Genomic DNA, 21,649 nt, shown 5'->3' on the forward strand with positions numbered 1-21,649 from the left:
GAAAATACGTTGGTTAATCTTCAAAGTAGAATTTCAAAAGTGGCGATAATTATGAATTTAGTTAACCATAGGTTATAACGATTTGTAAAACATGCAGACGGCAGACTGGCTTTTATTTTGAAATTCTTCGGTTCATAGCGGAAGTAACATGCGTTTTTTATTGTGCTCACTTTGATGCCCCGTGGCTTTCTGTTCCTACATTTATTATGCTCGGTTTTCTTTTGAACAGTGGTTACCGAAAGCCGCATACAGTCACAACTACCGAGGTAAGTGTCGCACATTTCCTTCCGTGTTTATTTAGTTATGTTTTTAAAACAAATTCAACCTCGACGTATTCTTCCACAAATTATATTGGAAACGTTAAAATGTTCTTGTGTGTACAGCAAAAGGTTGCCATAGATCAGACGGCCAGATGTTTCCCTGTGCGCGTTAACTTAATTAGTATTATTCAGAGTCTTAGGTGCTTGTTTATAATAAGGCGCAAGCATGTAACGTTAACGTATGAGGAAGAATAGCGTTATACATATTTGTACATGTGCATAAAATTCATACAGTGTATGGGGTAACGTTAATATACGTACAGTCAGTCCTCAAAATAAACAGCGTGATCTGATCAGGAGTTCGACCCCGCTTAAAACTCGGCTAACGTTACTTGCCATATTAATAAATACTTGTGTATGAAATATTGATATTTTTTTTTTTTTTGATAAAACTTTAGTTATCTTTAACGTCTTATTTTTAGATTATTCATTCTAATTTTCGATCCGAATTATTGTAGTTACGTAGACTGCAACGTTACGTCAACCTAGAAAACCTTTTACAATATTATTTCAATATATGTATGTGTGTATCTATCTATCTATATCAATTATTATAATCTCTTTTTAGATAAATTATTTATCTTAGAAGAGGAATATTGAGCAAGCAGGATGACAGGTTGTTATTTACACATCTCTGAGGAGTCTGAGTTTGTTCAGTGTGCTGTAGTGTGAGAGGAGCATGATTACAAGAAAAATGTGACACTACCGCGCTCCCTCCGATTACTTGGGAATGGAATCATGTGAAAGACTTCATCCTTCTTAAAGGTTACATCTTGTCAGGGTGAGAATGCAAAACGGTGGCCGGTAAAGAGCACCCTGCCTCTCAGATATGCCCAGGCGGGGGCTTCCTCTGCAGGGACGGGCACGCTGGCTTCTTCTGGGGATATTTTTGCTCTTGGTACTTCTGATGTTTGCTTACCTGCTGGAGTGCACGCCGCCTGCGTATGTAAGCCAGGTGCTGCCAGGCCTGGGAGGAGATCCATATGGAAAGGAGTATTACCAGGCCCTCCAGCAGGAGCAGGAAGAGCGGCATCTCAGCCGAGCAGCCAGCCTCAAGAGACAGATCGCGCAGCTCAAACAAGAACTCCAAGAGATGGGCGAGAAACTGAGAGTGCTTCAAGAAAAAAAGGAGGGTCCCGGACCGCAGAGCCTGATTGATGGCAGAGATCAAGAGCCTGGTGACCTCTTGGAGTACTTGCACTCACAAATCGACAAGGCAGAGGTGAACACAGGAGCGAGGCTGCCGAGCGAGTATGCACTGGTGCCCTTCGAGAGCTTCACCACCACAAAAGTGTACCAGCTGGAAATGGGCCTGACACGCCATCCTGAGGAGAAGCCTGTGCGGAAGGACCGGAGGGATGACCTGGTGGAGGTGATAGAAGCAGGTTTGGATATTATTAATAACCCAGAGGAAGATGACGGACAGGAGGACAACATCCCCATGCAGAGGCAGACGTTCACTGAAAGCCATTTTTTTGAAGGTAAAAGCTGTTTTAGAGGAAGTATGCACTACTTTATGTGCTTAACGCACCATGTGGTTAGGGATTTGTGTGTACTTAACAGCACTTGTTGTATTTGAGAATAATAAAGGTGGTGTGACCTTTGCACGGCACAAAATATTCAGTAACTCAAGCTGCTCTTGTGTACTTGCTATGCTTGGCAGGACTCTACAGAACCGAGAGGGACAAAGGCACACTGTATGAGCTCTACTTCACTAAAGAGAATTCTCATGAGTACCGTCACGTCACCCTCTTTCGTCCGTTCGGGCCCCTCATGAAAGTGAGGAGCACGTCTGTAGACACCGCCAGCACCGTCATTAACATCATAGTGCCGCTGTCAGGCCGCATTGAAGGCTTTGTTCAGTTCTTGCACAACTTCAGGTGAGGAGGTCACTGTAGAATTTGTAGATATTTTGGGGATTTATATATATTTTTTTTAAAAATGTGTTTTTTTTTTCAATTAGCTTTTGCACTGAAAACAAAAGTTTAGTGAAGCACAGATTACACAGAACTTACTTTCAAATCGAGCAGTGGCAAATTGCAACTTCTATAAGGAGAATTTTTACATTTTTATACATGAATAACTCCCAATTGTGCAGATTCATATTGACATTTCAAACAAAGAAATGTGACCGAGCATGTAAGAGAGATTCGGGGAATGCGTTTCAGTGTGTTTTAGTGTGCTGCAGATAATATGGTTGAACTTCTAAAGTTGTGTGGGTAGCAGCAACACAGAGCCTGATGTTACACAGTTTTATAAGGGAATGTTTCCCAGTGTGGTTTTCCCTTTGGAAGTTTTGGAAATGTTGTGATCAGAGAATGTTTTCTGTTGGCAGGGAGGTTTGTATACAGCAGGACAAGCGGGTGCATCTCACAGTGGTGTATTTTGGGCAGACAGGCTTGCAGGAGGTGAAGGCGTCTCTGAGGAAAATGTCCAGGTTTGAGCTTTGCAAATATTCATATTTTATGTGCACAGTGTGGTAGCTGGAATGTTCTTTATTAGAATGGTAATTTGCTTGACTAGCAGAAAATATTCTTGCTTTTTTTTTTTTTTTTATTGAGTAAGGTACATAATCTTTTCATGATCTCCAGTGAGGAAAACTTCAGTAAATACACTCTGATCCCTGTGGATGAGGAGTTTTCACGTGGCCGTGGTCTGGACATTGGAGCTCACGCGTGGGAGCAGGGCGAGGATGTGTTGATGTTCTTCTGTGATGTTGACATCTACTTCACACTGGACTTTCTTAGCACCTGTCGTCTCAATACAGCTCCAGGTCTGTCGTCTCAACAAGCATTTATATCTGAAAATTCATGGATCCATTACTAGATAAAACATCTGTATTTCTTCCATTGTTGTTTAATTGCACTAAAGGATTTCGTTTTCTAACTAAGCAGTAATAATATTAGTAATAATAGGATTTGTTGTCATGGGCAATTTTCATGTCTCAATATTTTTTATAAACTAAAAGGTTTATAATAAAAATACAGCGTTCCATGTTATTTCATAATAAAAGTGTTTTTTTTTTTCTCCCTCCCTGGAAGGCAAACGAGTTTTCTATCCGGTGGTTTTCAGTTTGTACAATCCAGCTATAGTTTATGGAAATCTTGAGTTTCCGCCCCCCATTGAGAATCTGCTGGTATGTACATCAAGATTTTTTTTTTTTCTATGAAAATACATCTTTGTAGAATGAAAGGCTTTCAATTGATATAAAGGTGAATAATGCTATTTACATATTGTATGCTGTTTATAGATTCATAAGAAAGATGCCGGATTCTGGAGGGATTTTGGATTTGGCATGACTTGTCAGTATCGCTCCGACTTCCTCAGCATTGGTAAGTCTGTATTTTAATGTGGAAAAAGTTTAGATTTATAACAATATACATTTTTTATCATTTCAAATTTGTCCGTAATTTGAATTTGTAACTCTTCTTGTTGTAAGTAAACTGAAATAATTAATCAATACAAACATTTATTCCAGCTTTATTTAAAATCAGTGCGTCAAATACTTCAAATTACAATAAAATATCTTTTGCTCGTTGTTTTGAATAAATAAACTCACAGTTCCTCTTTTCTAGGAGGATTTGATCTGGAAGTGAAAGGCTGGGGTGTAGAAGATGTGCACTTGTACAGGAAGTATCTACGGAGTGATCGGATTGTGATCCGCACGCCTGTATCAGGCCTCTTCCACCTGTGGCATGAGAAGATGTGTGCAGATGAACTGACCCCAGAACAGTACCGCATGTGCATCCGGTCCAAGGCCATGAATGAGGCGTCACACTCTCACCTGGGCATGCTGGTGTTCAGGAAGGAGATCGAGACTCACCTTCGAAAGCAGGCCTACAAAACCCAGAGCAGACCAGCAGAATGAATTGGCTACAGAAACACCAATACAGAGCACAACTTTGTTGACATAACAATGAAGAAATAGGTCAAATGGACATTTTTGGTATTATTTGAACAACAAGTCAATTCTAAATAATAACCTATGGATTACAGAAGAAATAAAAAAAAAAATGACATGAGTGTGGTGGAAGGATGGTACTGATCGGAATTTAATTTAGGTTCTGGAATAGTTTGCTTTAATGCCAATTTAAATTTGAGGTGTTATGCACTTAGAAGGACTTATTAACTACATGTGAACAATGATCATTAGGGAAATGAGATCCTGAAGATGACCTGAAATGCAGAGAAATTGTTAGGGCCTCGTTCATGAAAAACAGTTTTTGCAAATAATTACCAGAGCCATACTTTACATTTTTATATTATTTAATTTCTATTGAAAATATATCCACTCTGACAAAAAGGGAGATCAATTTCAAAAAAGGGCAATTATCTACAGATGAATGTGGTTAAACTTGCTGTGCTGGATTTCTACTGATCGCAATGTCTGTGTTGGAACAGTTTTCAGACTTTGAGAAAATTCTTCCATGTGTTTTAGGTAGCATGGATCCGATATGCATTTTGATGCGTGTATTGTTTACTTTTGCACCATGTGTGAGGTCACTGGTCAGTGCCATAGCACTAACAGTCAGGGGTTTATGATACAGTGTCATAAATTTCCTAATATATACTGAAGATAACTGTGATGAACTATAAAGCCAGAGCAACACCATAGCTACTAACAGTTCAGTTTATTATCACGTGTTGGATGTAGTTTTTACACACCATAGTGATTTCTTCACTAACTCTAGATAATAAAGGTTTTTTTAATACCATTTGCAATTGCACTCAAACATTCCCAGCTCTATAAGCTACGAAAATGCCATTTTAAACCTTTGTGGTGGTACTGAAATCCACTATTATAAATTCTTAATTTAAGACACATGGGATAATACAAGTGTATTCATTTTAATATAGACTACAAGAATATAAAATAAAACAAAGAAAGTCCAAGTTGAAAACAGTTTAAAATGTTCTTTTATCTTCAAAGTAATGTGATTTCTGATGACTGAGGAGTTTTAATGAGCATTACATCAGTGCACTGGCTGATCTGGGTGTATGTTCATGGTCTTGTAAATTTCCTTGAGGAGAAGCAGAGCTGTATCTTCAGATTCCCTGAGGAAAGAGACAAAAGAATCTGTTTGTAAAACACCACGACAATGCAAGGACATGATATTAAGGAACATCACATACCAGTAACACAGATGACTTTGGAGTGCAAACAGGTATTCGTTGAAGCTCTCGATGGGTTTCTCTTGCAGGACGTAGTCGATGCGATTCCCTCCATTCAGCATGCCCACTTTTACTTGTGTCTCTTCCTTCTGAGGTTCAGGACTCTCGACCATCTTATCCTCCTCTGCAAACAAACAACGAGATTTCGATGTTGAGCTTGAGCTGAAGTGTGCACACTTAAATGACGAAACGTAAAGGGTAAGATGATATTCAGTGGGGTTTACTTACCTTCCCCTTGCTGCTTTTCCTCTTCTGCTTTGATTTGACTGGCGACCATGGCAAGCTGTTCATGCAGTTGAGCAGACGAGGTGTGAGCGCGAGCAAACTCATTCAGAGTCTGCCATGCACTCTTCAGAGAGCTGATGAAGCCTTGCTTTAGGTCAGAGCCCATCTTGGATAAACTCTCTTTTAATTCTGGACAAAAGACGCACACAAAATACATCAAATATCACACTACTAAAATATTTAAATGCATGGAATGCACAGAAATGGTCAAATACACACCGAGATGAAGCCTCTTTCTCCCTTTATGATGTGGGATCAAAACTGGCTCCAGCTCAATGTCAGGTAATATCATGGGTTCAATTCTGTATGCAACTGGATCCAGCTGAGTGTACAATAACAATGCATTAGCTACATACCTAACAGTGAGAATGTTAAAAGTTAAAAACACTTAGTCCTAAACCATTTTGGTTTTCAAAAGATCCGATGCTGTTGTAGAGAAACAGTAGACAAGTTAAGACACCACGTACTGGATGGTAGATATTGAAGAACCCTTTGCAGGTGGGAAGCTGGTAAGATTCTTCGATTTTCTCCACTCCACGCACTGTCAGAAACATTCCGATTGGAGAACCGAGAGCAAAGAAATTCACCGGTTCAAAGTCCAGAGCATGATATACCACCGACACCTGGAGAAGAACATCCAAGATTGCAGAGCATGTTCGCATATCAGACCCACAATCAGGTTCTTCTCACAAGATACCTTCATTCAAGCATCTTGATCCATAGAGGAATTTGAAATGGTGTAAGTTTGAGCTTTACCTGCCCTGTGCCTATTTCAAAATAGTTGTAATCCACATGGATTGAGGACTTGGTCCTTCCCACTGGCAGTTTGCTGATGGCAGGATCTGGCGCTGGCTCTGTCTGAATGGGAGGTTGGGTCTCTTTCTCTATGGTCTTCTCTTTCACAGCCTTTCGGGCCGCCTGCCAAGAAACAAATGTGTTTCAAAATGTCACATGAAAATGGCCGAATAAAAAGGACAAACACTACCAGATGCAATATAAAGACGACTGAAAACATGCCTGTTTTGCAGACTTCTCTTTGACAAAATTGGCAAGTTTTTTACGTGGCCCCAGAGGAATACTCATTTCCTTCAGATCATCTATTGTGCACAACAGCTGCAACAGAGATGAAGAAAAAGCCGTGAGTTGCTGCTTATTCTGTTTAAAACAAAACAAAAACTAAATACAATTTAAAATGCTCTCACAAGAGACTCAACATCAATCTTCTCAGTTTCAAAGGTACTCAGATATTCAGACAACCCCAACATCTCCAGAACTGATGACATGCTGCCAATCTCCTCTTCTTCCTCTTTAGACTCTTCCTCAGCAGCCGCTGCAGTAGGCACTTCATTGGCCTGGACGACGGGACTTACCTACAGCAATTAAACAATATTAAAAGGTTTATAAGCCATCTTAAACATCCACAGATAAAGGCTGTGTGTTCCTGGGATGCCACGAAACAGAACATGTCATATGTTGAGCATTTTATGGTTATCATCAATCAAAATGTACTGATACCGGTTTCACATTAGGCAGAGCATTTCCATCGGTCACTGGACCTGAAGAAGGTGAGCCGGTCTTCTGATTGGACAGCAGATCAAAAAGTATCAAAGAACCTACAGATCAGGGGAAATAATTAACTGAAAGAAAACTGTAATAAGACATTATCAATTCTAGTTCAGTTCAGTACATGATGTTTTTTTTTTTAGTTAAAGCATGTAAAAGCAAAAGATTCTCACCCAAGCTGTGTCCAGACACGGACACTCTGCCTTTGAAGTCTGGGTTTCTGTGCATGAAGAGTGCATGTAAGCGGTTGATCTCAAAAGCAACCGTGTCCATAATGGTCTGGCAGTAGGTTGGACTGTTGTAGAAGAGGACATCTAAGAGAGTTTCATTAGTAAAGTGACGCAAACGACCTGTGCTGGGCAGAGTAATCTTCTTTATCCTCCTAGATGATTACAAACATAAAAGACAGAAATATTTTTGTAAAAAAAAAAAAAACATAAAAAACAAGATGATGTGATAATACAGAACAGTATGGAGATTTCAAGAGCATTTCATAGCTCAACGAAACAGGTTTATTAAGAAAAGAGTTCCTAAATGTTGCCGGCAGTGTAAGGAATTATTATTATTATTACATTTTCGGAGCAACAAATTTTCATTGCTTTTTTTTTTGTTTTTGTTTTTTCACAGAGGGATATAAGCAAAAAAAAAAAAAAATTTAGTATTTAATAAATCAACATTGTGGCAAAGGTGAATTTTCATTTAAATCCAGTCTATATTTCCTCCATTTAATCCATTCTGTCTGATCCTTCAGAACTCAATCTAATATGCCAAATTGCTGCTCAAGAAACATCTTATTTATTTCAATGTTGAAAATGGTTGTGGTGCTTAATATTTTGGGGGAAAATGTGATTTTTTTAAGAGTAGATTTTTATTCAAAATTCTTTAAAGAATAGAAAGAACAGCAAAATATATATATATACACATATATACAAAAAAAATAAAAATAAATCTTCCATAACATCATAAATCTCTTTACTATCACTTTTGATCAGTTAAATCACAAACCTTTGAATGGTAATGTATACTTTTAATATAATTTACCATATATTATATTTATATTTAAAACTTATTGTTGGCTGAAGGGACCATACAAAAGAAACAGCAAAAACAAAAATGGAAACACTAGGTTTAGGTCTCATATACAGCATTAAAGTAAAACTTCTCTTGAATGTGTCTAAACGTTCTACCTGTCAACTCCTGTAGCATCACCGTGCAGAGCCGTGTGCCACTGCACAGGCAAAAACTCCACACGACTAATCAGATGATCATCACGGGCCTTCTTGAAATGACTCTGCAACAACTTCAGGGACACGCTGCGGAAGTCATCCACTGCGAGCACAAACACACAGTTTGACTGAAGCACAATATATACTGTCTAAGGATCCACACAAAAACAGTAGGATTTGTTTCTACTAAAACAACTGGCTTAAACTGTGACTTTCTAACTGAAAAGACAAATGTGTATTCATCTGGAGTCTAAATTGGTGGAACATACCACACTCCACCATGCTCCTAAACCTCAGGTCACAGACGGGGCCTATGCCATGCACCATAAACACCAGATGATCCACCTGAGGCATCTCACCTAGACAGGAAAACACAGCATCCTTCAGTGATTCTGGTATGGTATGACAGTTTGTGTTTTGAAACATTTTGAAATCCGGGGGACTTTAAAGTGAGAAACAGCAGAAAAAAAAAAAAAAGTAAACAAGAACTCTGAGGTCAAAAAGATGCATTTACCATCCGTAACTTCATCTTGATCATCGTCCACACCTCTCTTGACAACCCGAGGTCGGGTCTGACCGTCCTGTGTCGTGCCCCACTCATCAGGCATGGCAGACGGCTGAAACTGCACAATCACCTGAGGAGGAACCAAACAGATTTATGCTACAGAAACATTGTTTACTCTCTAGTCTTTTCTTGCTGAAAGCATTGAATCATTTTACCTTTGGATTGTGCATTACGATGGTCTCACCAGAAGGGAATTCTAGTCGGCGGTGCCACTGATTAGTGGTAACAGCCTTCTTATATTCTGCCTATTTAACATACATAACATTGTGCAGTTAAAATGGCATCCTGATAATCCGTATTGTGAATACTGAGGAGAAAAAAATTAAAGAGGAGCGCAAACCTCCAGCTTCTCACTGAATTCTTCTGAATAGGGGATGAAGCGACTGTCTGTGTCTCCTTTGTAGAACCAGGTACAGCGACGGACCTCAGTGGGCTCTTCCTCCCAGTACACGGCGGTCCGTGCACGATCATACAGCTGCACGTCATAGCGCCCTCCGTCCGTACACACAATCACATTTTCTGGATCTGGCTGAACTGAAGCAACAGATTGCAGTTGTGAAAAAGACTAAGAGCGCCCACATGCTTTCGGCATACATGGAGAAATACAATCCAGTTAATCTCAAACGAATTACATCACAGAGACAGATGCGGTTCCATTTAGCCTAACATTACTCAATTTAAGATATCATAAAATAAACAGCAGGCTTCATACTGGCCTCAAAACCAGAAAGCTAATTCCAAAATATTGCCAGAGCCTTGTACAATTATTCCAGCTAGTGTAAGAGGGTTTGATGTAAACCCTTCCTGTCTTACCAGAGTTGAAAGTTTCTTCCAAGCAAATGGAATCCAGAATACTAAAAGGAAGCCAGACCATCTTTGACTCCACTTGTTTGCAGTAGAACCAGTGAGGTTGAACAGGTTCATAAACATTGTAAGCATATGGCACCATTGAGTTGGCAGGGACTAATGGTCCAGTCATGTTGGCCGTTGTAGGGGGTGGTGGAATCTGTGTGGGGGGAGGCTGAAAAATAGCAAAACACTATATGAACAAAGTACAAGTCCATAAGTATGCCAGTTTTCCATAACATGCTTATAAAGACACTAAAAAGACATTGCTTAAACTGGCATTTTTATTATATATATTTATAAAGGGGTTGCACCAATTTTACAATTCTAATTTATATAAATCTGATCCAATTATTATGCTACAGCTGACAACCAACAAATAGCAGACATTAAAATCCAATTTTATTTTGTGTAAAAAAATTAACATTCCAAACTGAAAAACAAAATAAAAATAACAAACTAATAACTAAACTAAAAAATAAAATTAATGTTTAAATGTTTAATAAAATAATTAAGTTATCACAACATTACATTGTATTACTGTTGTTAACTAAATCGATTAAAAATGTTTTCATTTATTGAAATAAAGCTAAAATAAATAAATAAAATTGGATGAAAAACTTACACTTAAAAAACTAACAAAAATGTTTAAGTGAAATAAATAAGTTAAAGTACTAAAATTACTAACTTAAAATTAAAGCTATATACTGTATAAATATTAAAAGAAATAAAATAAAAAACAAAGCTTAAAAATATGCTAAAAGAACAACAAAATTACTAAAACAAACAACAACGAAAATTAAATATAAGAACTTTATTAAAATATTAATAAATAATATCAAATACAAAAATAACACTGTATTTTACAGTATGAAACTTCTGTGAGATGACGGGAAATTAGACGGCAAAGGTAATCTATAAAGCAGGAAATGAGTAGGAACAATTAAAAATGCAGTACTGACCAATATAAATAAAGTATAAAGTGATGAAAAAATAAATTAAAATAATAATTTATATTTACAGATAACTGATATGATATAATGGATCCTGAAGATTGTATCTGAAGTCAGTCTCTGTAGACCGTGGCAGCAGACCATTTTTCAAATATGACGGGGCCAGTAAAATCCCTCTTATTTGCCACTATAAATTTAAGAGCATAGTGATTAAAATATGACATTACATGACCAACCTTGGTGAACGCTGTGTGTGGAGTCTGGAACGAGGGAGCAGGGGTGGTCTGAGAATAGGGGTTTAGATGCTGGGGTGTTTGGCTGGGGGGCTGCTGCTGTAATTCAGGAGCCATGAGGTACGGACTAGCTTTGCTACTGGCAGCTGTGTGACGGTATGGATTATAGGACTGCTGGGAGCTCTGGGTAGGTGGAGGAGGAGTCGGTGCATTAGGTGGATGAGTGTATGTACCCACAGGGATTTGATTAGTGACACTGCCATACTGCTGAACGGGGTTCATGTGACTCATTGGTGGGTTTAGAGGCAGGTTAGCTGCGGTGGATGCAGGCATTGGGCTTGTTGTTGATGGAATGACGGTGGCGGCTGGAGGCGGGCATGGCTGCTGCCCTATAGATGCAAACGGGTCGCTGCTGTTAGTCGTGTTGGAGAAATAATTGAATGTGGAGGCTTGAGGAGCTGCTGATGATGTCTGGCCAAGAAAACTGTCTTCTTCTCCAACTTCACTGGCATCGTCTTCACAGAGGATGACAAAGAAAATAGGTTTTAAATATAATGGGTCTGTCAACTGTTTGTGATTTTTTTTTAAAGTCATCACAGGTGAAACATGAAAAGCTTCAAGGAGCTTCAGTATAAGACTGACTTTGATATTTCTTTATTGTATAAATGTTTTCATAAACATCTGACAGGTTTTATAAAGAGGAAGCTTTTTTTATTGGCATATGGCAAAATGAAACTCATACTTTTGTCAGGAAATATCAGCAATGGTTCTCTGAAAGACGTGATATTTCAGTGTTTTTACAATATTCATTGTAATTTAAATTAAGTTACGTTTTGGGGATAGTGAGTGATAATGTAATCTCATAATTTTGATAATTACACGCTGCTCCCTTTTAGGACATGCTTTGCAACGTATATAAATATAAATGTAACGTCAACTGTTTTATTTTACTTATCAAGCAAATAAAATAAAAATAAATGTATATACACATTTATTTTTATTTTATTTGCTTGATAAGTAAAATAAAACAGTTGACGTTACATTTATATTTATATACGTTGCAAAGCATGTATAATGCTATATAAAACCAAAATGCGGGTTTATGTTTACTGGATATCCGAGTAAAATAATCTTACAGAAAGCATGAGATAATTATCATAAAAAGCAAAGCCCCCCCTAGAGGAAAGCTAGCATCACTAGCCACTAAAGCAGACTTTATAGGCTCACCTCCGGATAAAACCGCGGGGCCGGTGGCCTGACTGACCGGTATGAACGGCAGGCTGAAGTTGAACTCCGGAGCCGCTGAAAACAGCAGATTTGCGCTGCTGCTGGGAATGTTATTGACTTTCCTATCAGCCATTTTCAATCAAATATTATTACACGTAGCTTGTCCTCCAGTCGGAACAGCCAACACTTCCTGTTTCGTCACGGTAGATAAAGGGGATCTCTGGATTTGTACAGATTTTCACTTCATTGATCGTCTGAAATGTTCACACGGTAAACTGCCCTGACGTCTACTACATGACATACAGATTTGCGTGACGTTGACGTACCAAGGCAGAAGTAATCAATGGCACACAACATCGACAGTATAATTTATTTCGTTTTTGTTTTTAAAAACGGTTATGATGCTAGGAAATAAAAACACTTATCAGTTTTAACTTCAAATATGTACAAACATAATGCATTAATGTACACGAATAGTTCAATAAATGTCAAACTTTAGGCATTTTATGCAAACTCTTTTAATCAATAATTTTAATACATAAACAAATAACTTACTATTAATATAATATTATTAACGTATAGCAATTTCGTATAACTTATTATTTTTAATAATATTAATATTAATAATAATTTATCTATATCTAAATACATGCATAAATGTATACATATTTTTTGTAGAATTTTTTTACTTTTACTTTATTGCTAGAGCCATTATACATATCGGTGAAATAGAACCGTCTAGACTAGCTAGGGCCGCGAACAAAAGAACCTTCATGCGCCGTGGTCACGTGGTAGTTTTTATGACGCAATTTTCCCGCCACGGTGTGTTGTGCGCTGCTGAACTCTGAAACGTGTTTTGCATCAACAAGTCAAAGGAGTATTTTAGTATTAAAGTTTGTGTTCAAAATTCCGCAGCGATGCCTACGGTTCATGACTGGATCAATAACCCACTGGGTGTTGTTGATGGGCTGTTTGGTAAGACGCAGTAGTCAAAAGATACTTTTTGATACAAATGCATGTAACGTTAGAGCATGTGACCGTCATGATCTGCTACGCTTTGTAAATCAGTTTCCATGTAGTCGCCTGCATTACACTGTGAATAATCATGTATAAATACATTTTCTAAAATGTGGCTATGCTTTGTGTCCCTTCAGCCCAGAGTAACTCCTGTCCAGACTGGGAGAAGAAAGTTGTGGAATATTTCAAAGAGAAACTGAAACTAAACGACGCTCATACATGGGTAAAGTCAGCTGTTACAATCTTATTTCCTCGGACATTTGATGTATATTGACACATTAATTATGCGGTATTCTTGCAGAAATAAATGAAACCGTGCGCTTATCTTTAGGATAATGGCTACCCCTCTGTGTGCAGATATGAGGTGTGCTTTTTGACGGATGACATAAATATCATGCAATAAACCGGTTCTTATGCCATAAGAACTGGTGTGGGCGTAATCTAGCATGTTATTTTTTTTTTTTACAGCTGTGCGTAGTTAAATATGGGCTTGTGGTAATGGTAATGGGTTTAGTGAGAGATTAGACCTCAAGCTCATTTGTTTTTTTCCAGGTTCCATCTCTGAATGATGTTCCCCTGCACTACCTGAAGCCTAACAGTCTCGTGAAATTTCGTTGCATGGTCCAGGATATGTTTGATCCAGAATTTTTCATGGGTGTTTATGAGACGAGTGATCCCACTTCAAACTCAAAAGTACGTACTTTTAAACATGTCTAATAGAAATGCATCTGCGTAGGTATTTTTTTAAAACTCAATGAGATTCATAACAACAAAAGCAGCCGGTTTTCCACCTTTGGGTGTTTTGAAATAATACACATAAGAAAGTATTTTTGAATAATTTCTAAACTTGTCCTTACTCGCAGCAGGTGAAATGTGGAAAATACAAAGATATTACAGAGGGTGGGGTGAGTAAATATTTGGCTTGTTAACATGTAAACACACACCAATGTATTTATATGCTAGGTCTGAAGAAGTTGTTTCATATTTATTTCAAATCAAGCTTATAGGTGTGTTAAAAGCATGTTTCTATTATGTTAAAAACCGGGTTACAATTTTTATGGTAGGGGTCATATTGACCTTTATTTGATTAAATAAAAATTAACTAAAAATTACAATATGAAAAACAAGCCGAAAGAAACAGGTAAAAACGCAAACCTCTAACATTAATACTTTTCACACATTAGAAAAATATAAGAGTGATTTTTAAATTGATTTTTCAAACTATCAAATATTTATAAACATTTATTTGTTCATAAAATGTGAATATTATAAACATGATTACTTTACAAAAGTAAAGTACTAAATATATCAAAATAAAAAAAGCTGTCTGTGCAGTTGTCTTTAAAGTTGACCCACAAATATCATAATTGTAATAGAAATATTGTACCAACATTTTCAGGCATTTTCATGACCCAAAATAAAGTCACAAAATTTCAAGAAAAACATCATAGGTTAACCTGTATTCAAAATGTAATGACCTGCAATATAATATTAGGGTAAAATAAACATAAGCAACTGGACTCTATATCAGCAGGTGGATTTCAACTCAAGAAACACAGTTACTTCAGAGAGACAGACCTTTTATTGTGTCCCCATCCCAGGAGAATCTCAATGGGTTAAGGAAATATCCTTCACATGAACCCAGAAACTGGTCTTGTTTACACTTCAGATAAGTTTACACAGGATTTGATTAGTAGTTTTCTTGTTGACCAAAATGAAAGTTAAACCATCTTTAACAGCTCAGAACAGCTATGCAGGTACCAGTCAGGCACGAGTGGTGCCCTCCACTTCCTATGTCCCAAACAGGCATAAGCGCAGCTATGAAGAGGACGATGAGATGGACACGCAGCCCCAGCAGATGAAAAATATTAGTCAAGGTAAGAAAGAAGTCTGAAGAATGCCGTTCCAGTGAGTGTGTAGACATTTTTTTTAAATCTATCATTTGTTCAAGATTAGTTTAGATTCTAAAATTTGTTCTTTTATCTATCATGTGCTCAAGATTGAAAATGATTTTCATTTGTCTCGAACAGGAGCTCAGAGCTCTGCAGAGTCTCATGGGAACATTGAGCCGAAGCGTCAGGAGACCGAAGCTCCCAGCCACGACTCGTCTCCATCACACTGCACATCCAGTCTGGACCTCAACTTCCCTTTGCCTGGAGAAAAGGGCCCAGCCTGTCTTGTTAAGGTTGAACCGTTCCTTCATCTTAAACCATCATCTTGACACACTCTGAATAAAAGTTTTTTTTTTTATTGATTGACATTAATGCACACTTTTTAGACTAACACTGTAATCAAGTTGTCTTGAGCAGGTACTTGTTAACGTTGTCACTTCTTTGCAATAATATGATGGTTCGCTCTACTGACTTGTTCCCCACCTACACTGACAGCAATGTAACTCTGCCATCCTCTGTAATTGGCAGGTATATGAGGATTGGGACGGTTTCAAACTGAATGATATGTTGGAGGTATTTGGCATCCTTTCTGTGGACCCTGCCTTGAGCGTGACTGCAGATGAGAGGTAATCTGAGCATCATTTTGGGATAGTTGTAATAGTAATAAGGGCTTTTGTAAAGATAAACTGTAATATATTTGTTTTGTGACTTCAGAGAGGCGTCTTCTCTGTTGGACCCCACAGAAGGCATGGAGACTGTGGAGGAGCAAAGAGTTCACAGCCCACCAGCATCCCTTGTACCACGACTGCATATGCTGTATGCACAGCCTCTAGTACACAATAACCCACTACTGCCCTCTAGTGTCTTGGAGAATAACGGCGACTGTAAGAAATTACTCTTTAAGGATCTGTAACAAGGATCTTTTTATTAGAATTTGTATTATATATTCAGTTTTCATTTGACATTTTTGTTCATTTTTCATTTATATAGTTGGTAACACTGTGCTTAAAGCCTTTATGAATGCATGATAAAAAACATTTTTTAATGCATTGATTGTCTTTTAATGCACCATATACTGCATTGTACAATATCATGAATAATTGTAACAACAGTTAATACATTACAACACTTATCAAGTCATTGTTACACTATGCATTTTAAATTCAGTTATAATTAATTGACAAGATATAATACAACACACATTATGAATAATTGCAATGCATTATAACCTTTAATAACCCTTTATAATGGGCTTTAAGTTTTACCATATTTATTTTAAGTTTATATACTTAGTAAATACTAGCTTTAATTTTAGTTATTTCAGTTATAGTAATTGTATTTCTTTAACTTGGTTACCAAGGCAACATTTCTAATTTTCATGTTTCATTAGTTTTTTTATTTAATTTAATGTTTGTATAATTTTATTTCAGCTTTAAGTAAATAAGAATGATTTTTAATAGTTTTAGTTAACATTTAACAACACTGGTGTAATAGGAGTTAAATAGAATTATATTAAACAAAAATATTGTCATGAAGATTAAAATAAGAAAATCGATTTTCTTAATTGTTCATTATTTATTTGGACATGTAGTGAGCACTAATACATTTCAAGAAATATATATATATTTTTTAATCAAAGTTATTTAGAATCAAACTGGCAGCAACTATTGAACTTCTGTGTGATGTCAGCCGTACTGTCCAAACAGTTGTTGATGTTGTATATGTGTGAATGCTGTCTCCAGATTTAAGCAGTGTTCTTGGGGAACTGGCTTCAATCAGAGCAGAGCTGCTCACTTACCTCACACATGTCCTGTTGGGGGATTCACTCGCTGCAGAGTACCTCATACTCCATCTCATCTCTAATGTGTACGTCTCTCATTTCTGGTTTCTGGAGTCCATTTAAGTTCTAGCACAAATTCAGTTATTAATATTGCTTTTGTGGCATTGTGTGGAAAGTCCAGTGCCTTCCTTCAGACTACACATCATAAAGTTTGCACTGTGTTTTTATTGTAGATACAGCAGACGGGATGTTCTTCCTTTGGGAAAATTTACCTTGAATCTCAGTGGCTGTCCTCAAAGTTCTTCATACACTGAGCATCTCTACACGGTCATCCAACAGCTTGTGCCATCTGTAAGTGATCTAGATTTTTGATCTCTTTTTCTGTACTTTTATAAATCTTTGTAAATAGTAGTAGTATTACTTATACTTTAAAACTTGATTTCCCTTTCTTGCTAGTCATACCGGCTATGCATGAGCCTGCATAACATGAACAACCAGAGGATGGTGCCCCGGAAAGATTACACGGCTAACCGCCTGGTGAGTGGGACTCTTCAGCTGGCCAATAACACGTCATTGTTTCTGGATGAGACACAGCTGGAGCAGGGCCAACTGGACACCACAGGTGAGAGCACTGATTATCGCTGGGAAAAGCACTGTGCTGACTAGATGTACAATAGGTCTGACACCACTTGGGCTACATTTACATGCAACCTAATAATCTTACCTAACCTAAAGGAAATGTGTGGCATTGATCATGCCACACTTTGTACATGGAGTTTCTTGCTTCCATTAAAGCTCGAAATGATTTATGGATCATTCTCATACAGTGTTTGGAATAACGATGTTTAAAAGAACGGCTTTAGGTAAAAACTTAATTTTTTCAGTAACGGGGTAATCTAACTAATTACTTTTCCCGTCGTTATAACGCCTTTAACATTACTGGACGTTAAATGCAGTGCGTTACTAAACTATGTAATACAAACGCACACCTGGCTCACACAGCGAGTGAGCAGGTGGGTTAATAACGAGATAAGCGATTATGATTGGCTAAGGCAGTCATGTGTTTCATGGTAGCCAATCAGAGTCAGTGTTTTTATGCCAGCGGCGTCAAACACACACACACACACGCACGCGAGATTTGCAGCAGCAGCAGAGATGGCGAGTCAGGATCAATCCAATGAAAAGTTGGCATTTCCCAGGTGTACGTGCATGTAATGTGTAAATGTAAAATGTGACACACGCATCTTAAAAGTGGCCAAAAACACTTTTCTTACAAAGATAATACTTGGAAGTGCAGGATAAAACTCTTGCTGTCTGTTGACGTGCAATAAATATTGAAAGTTATGTAAAATCTTTGACATATAGCAAATTTTTTTTTTTTTTTTTTTTTAACAGTAACACAAATAGTTACTTTCCCTGGTAACGATTTACTTTTATTATAGAGTAATTCAGTTACTTACTCAGTTACTTTTTGGAACAAGCAGTGAGTAACTATAACTAATTACTTTTTAAAGTAACGTTCCCAACAGTGTTCTCATATCATTCTGGAGAACATGATCAACAGGTTTTAGACTTTACACAAACCTGTGGAGTTCATGCAGATTGAGTGCTGTTGTCATTGGCAAAAGAGAGACATTCTGAAATTCATGTTCATTTTTCAGTTCGACTTTTAACTCCAATTAAGTAAACTGCTCGTTAAATAATTTATAATGTAAAAAGTTTGTACTCCATATTCATATTGAGAGATGGCAATGTCTCACTTTTGAACTCAACCATGTGAGCAGTAAGTCTATTGTTTGTCAAGAAGTGGCTGCTTGTGGTTTTGACATTTATGTATTATTAGCAATCATTTATACTGAAATGTACATAAACCTAACTGGTGTTATGCCAAATTTACATTGCAGAGGTACCACAGACGTGCTTCTAAAGTGGCATTTAGGTGTCTTTGCACAGACTGTTTAAATGCTGCTCAGAGGTGCATTTACACAGCAGTTACAACTGTCTATTTTAATAATTTTATATTGTGATGAGGTGGGTCAGAGCAGGCTTATTTTAATCTTGCTTCTATGCAGCATTGTGAATTTTGAGCAGGCATAGAGCAGTCCTAACTAGGCTTGAGAGTCACCATCAGTAACCTTGACATTCTGTGTTCAGATCATTACACTTATCTAATCTCTGGCAGAGATATTTGCGTGCCCAAAGGAAGAGTAAACATCCTTTTCTGCAGCATCAGGCATTTCCTTTCAGACTGTATTGCTCTGGGTTGTTCAGTCGTTGTATTTATCTTACGAGTTGTTCATAGAGACACAATTCTTTGTGAACTGTCTATCCTGGGTGTAGGGGTGCGAAACATCACCGCGCTGGGGAACCTGATCTCCTGGCAGAAGGTTGATTATGACTTCAACTACCACCAGATGGAATTCTCCTGCAATATTAACGTCCTCATCACATCTGAGGGCCGATCACTCCTCCCGGTAAGAACATCAGGCTTGAGTGTTTTCTTCAGTGTTTTATTATTCAAATATTTACCACATGTATTTGGCTGGATTAGATAGTCTGGCATCTTAATTTTCAACAAGTTAAAATGACTTGGTTGAATGCCTCTCCCATGGGAGTTGTTTCCATTGGGCAGTTGTAAAGACAGCCTAATATTTCCATTACAGTCCACAGGGTTGTCGTCAACTCCCTGGCTGGGCTCTAATCGTGGCTTTGCCGTGATGCTAACAGCGTGTGGAATGTGCTGTGCTATTCCTGTACGTCAGCTCTCTTGTTCCCATGGTGGCAACTCTACCAAAAGGACATTAGAGGGAGAGGCCAAGACAGACCACTTATTTAACGGCATGAAGCTCAGATACAGTTGTTTTTACAGTTTAAAAAGGCACTGAAGGTTTATTAAAAGTAGTTCCCTGACATTGACAAATGAGAACTTGAAATACAAGAGCTCAGTCATTTTAAATTTCTTCTTTGCTTTCTCAGTCTGACTGTCAGGTTCACCTTCGGCCCACCCTGAACCCACCTAACCTGGAGGAGTACCTGAGCGCCGTGCGGGTGGCGCAGGTTCCATCTCAGCTCAACAAGTATCGCATTTATCTGAGTGTGGCACGTGCTCTGAACTACACCATTTCAGATGAGATCACAAAGGTCAGCGTCTTCTCGTCAACTTTATTTTTATAGTGCTTAATACAGTACAGATCATTTCAGAGCAGCTTCACGGTAATACGAAAATTACAATTTAAATGTTGCAAAGCTCTTTAGCTGTGAAATGAATACGGTTTAATCTATAAAGCAGCTCTACACAAGATTCAGCTCGAGTCAGTTCGGTGTTAATTCAGTTTAGTTCAGTAATAGTGCAAAGTTAATCAAATTATGAAACCAGACTAATACAGAAGATGCAGCTCAAGTCAGTTCAGTGTTGCGTAGTTCATCAATTATGAAATGAACGTGATTCAGTTATAAAGCAGCTCTACAGAAGACAATTGTCATTATACAGCACAATTTAGTTCCAGTTTAGTCCGTGCAGTCGGACTGATAATTTTGCTGAATATTAAGTTTCTTTAAACCTCAAACGGAAGGCGACCGTGGCAAGGAACCAAAACTCCAGTGGAGTAAAAAAAATTGATATGATTGTTCATCATGATGATATTTTTTGCCTTCGCTCTTGATCTATAGGCAGTAGAAGAGGACTTTGTAGAGATGCGAAAAGATGACCCTCAGAGTATGTCTGCGGAAGACCTCCATAGGCTGCTGGTTGTCGCGAGGTGAGTCTTGAATTGCGCTTTCACTACTAATCTAGTTATGTTATCCACAATAAGACAATGAAATGCTACTTTGTATTCTGTTTCAGGTTGCTCTCATTAAGTCACGGGCAGAACACACTGTCTAGAGATGGCTGGATGAAAGCCAAGCAGCTCGAGGCTTTGAGAATAAGTAGAACACCGCAGCAGAAATGTGTGAATGGAAATGAGCCTTAAAATATATTACTACTTACATATACTTCAACAGTTTCATACTCATTTGTATTTTGGATTAAAAGGTAATGTTTTCACTTCTTGTACAGTTTTTTTTTTTTTTTTACTTCATTTTACATGTGGAAAACCTTACAGACACTGGTGAAAATTATTCAATTTAGTTTTTGATACTTTGTGTATTAACATTTATATGGAGATGCAAACATGTGACAAAGAATACCTGCCTTAACAGCAAATATGTACACTTATGGCACAAGGGTATTAGGAAAAATAAAGTTTTGAGAACTTTGTATATATAGTCTTATTAAAAATGTTGGATAGCACTTCACAATAAAGGTTTCATTTGTTAATTAGTATAGTACATTAGTTAACATTTACTATTACATTATTAAAATGTAATATCAAAATACATTCTAACACTTAAGGGCCTTGTTATTCTGATGTATTACTAGGAGTTAAAATCATGCAGTTAAAAACAGCTTTACATCAAGGTTCATCAGCATGTTTAGAGTTAGAGATAGCAAAGGCCTGAAAGTGCCAGTGCTGACAAGTTCATGTTGAATGTCTTGGGCAGTTTAACACCAGATTATTCTTCTGTTATG

At 37.6% G+C, this 21,649-nt stretch overlaps 3 protein-coding genes across 8 annotated transcripts; 2 read left to right on the plus strand and 1 right to left on the minus strand.

Annotated features, from left to right (window-relative positions):
- The first annotated feature begins 137 nt into the window (after positions 1–137).
- LOC128026198 (chondroitin sulfate N-acetylgalactosaminyltransferase 2-like) lies at positions 138–5,035 on the plus strand. 3 transcript variants are annotated; one of them, XR_008186369.1, is made up of 9 exons: positions 138–266; positions 889–1,801; positions 1,984–2,200; positions 2,656–2,757; positions 2,912–3,093; positions 3,362–3,456; positions 3,571–3,652; positions 3,896–4,758; positions 4,849–5,035. XR_008186369.1 is itself a non-coding variant. In XM_052613029.1 (8 exons), the coding sequence occupies exons 2-8, from the start codon at positions 1,150–1,152 to the stop codon at positions 4,186–4,188; spliced, it is 1,623 nt and encodes a 540-aa protein (XP_052468989.1). In that variant the 5' UTR covers positions 138–266; positions 889–1,149; the 3' UTR covers positions 4,189–5,035. The 3 variants fall into 3 exon arrangements, 2 of the variants coding, with proteins under 2 accessions (XP_052468989.1, XP_052468990.1); XM_052613029.1 differs by having other exon boundaries at positions 3,896–5,035; XM_052613030.1 differs by having other exon boundaries at positions 144–266; positions 1,086–1,801; positions 3,896–5,035.
- Positions 3,785–12,602, minus strand: LOC128026197 (SEC23-interacting protein). Its single transcript, XM_052613028.1, has 19 exons — positions 12,391–12,602; positions 11,167–11,678; positions 9,945–10,152; positions 9,472–9,665; positions 9,287–9,376; positions 9,081–9,201; positions 8,836–8,925; positions 8,528–8,669; positions 7,514–7,722; positions 7,293–7,390; positions 6,980–7,147; positions 6,795–6,890; positions 6,534–6,695; positions 6,245–6,400; positions 5,997–6,099; positions 5,721–5,906; positions 5,454–5,616; positions 5,293–5,375; positions 3,785–4,157 (listed from the first exon to the last, which is right to left on the minus strand). The coding sequence occupies exons 1-18, from the start codon at positions 12,521–12,523 to the stop codon at positions 5,294–5,296; spliced, it is 2,913 nt and encodes a 970-aa protein (XP_052468988.1). The 5' UTR covers positions 12,524–12,602; the 3' UTR covers positions 3,785–4,157; position 5,293.
- A 576-nt stretch (positions 12,603–13,178) lies between these two features.
- LOC128026200 (mini-chromosome maintenance complex-binding protein) lies at positions 13,179–21,337 on the plus strand. 4 transcript variants are annotated; one of them, XM_052613034.1, is made up of 16 exons: positions 13,179–13,365; positions 13,545–13,630; positions 13,960–14,100; positions 14,271–14,312; positions 14,939–15,031; positions 15,155–15,284; positions 15,438–15,592; positions 15,828–15,925; positions 16,014–16,183; positions 17,042–17,165; positions 17,313–17,430; positions 17,536–17,701; positions 19,420–19,553; positions 20,056–20,220; positions 20,749–20,837; positions 20,924–21,337. In XM_052613034.1, the coding sequence occupies exons 1-16, from the start codon at positions 13,308–13,310 to the stop codon at positions 21,048–21,050; spliced, it is 1,896 nt and encodes a 631-aa protein (XP_052468994.1). In that variant the 5' UTR covers positions 13,179–13,307; the 3' UTR covers positions 21,051–21,337. The 4 variants fall into 4 exon arrangements, with proteins under 4 accessions (XP_052468994.1, XP_052468995.1, XP_052468996.1 ...); XM_052613035.1 differs by having other exon boundaries at positions 14,942–15,031; XM_052613036.1 differs by having other exon boundaries at positions 14,274–14,312.
- The last annotated feature ends 312 nt before the right edge of the window (positions 21,338–21,649 follow it).

This window comes from Carassius gibelio, chromosome A13 (assembly GCF_023724105.1).
Source record: "Carassius gibelio isolate Cgi1373 ecotype wild population from Czech Republic chromosome A13, carGib1.2-hapl.c, whole genome shotgun sequence".
Lineage (NCBI taxonomy): Eukaryota > Metazoa > Chordata > Actinopteri > Cypriniformes > Cyprinidae > Carassius > Carassius gibelio.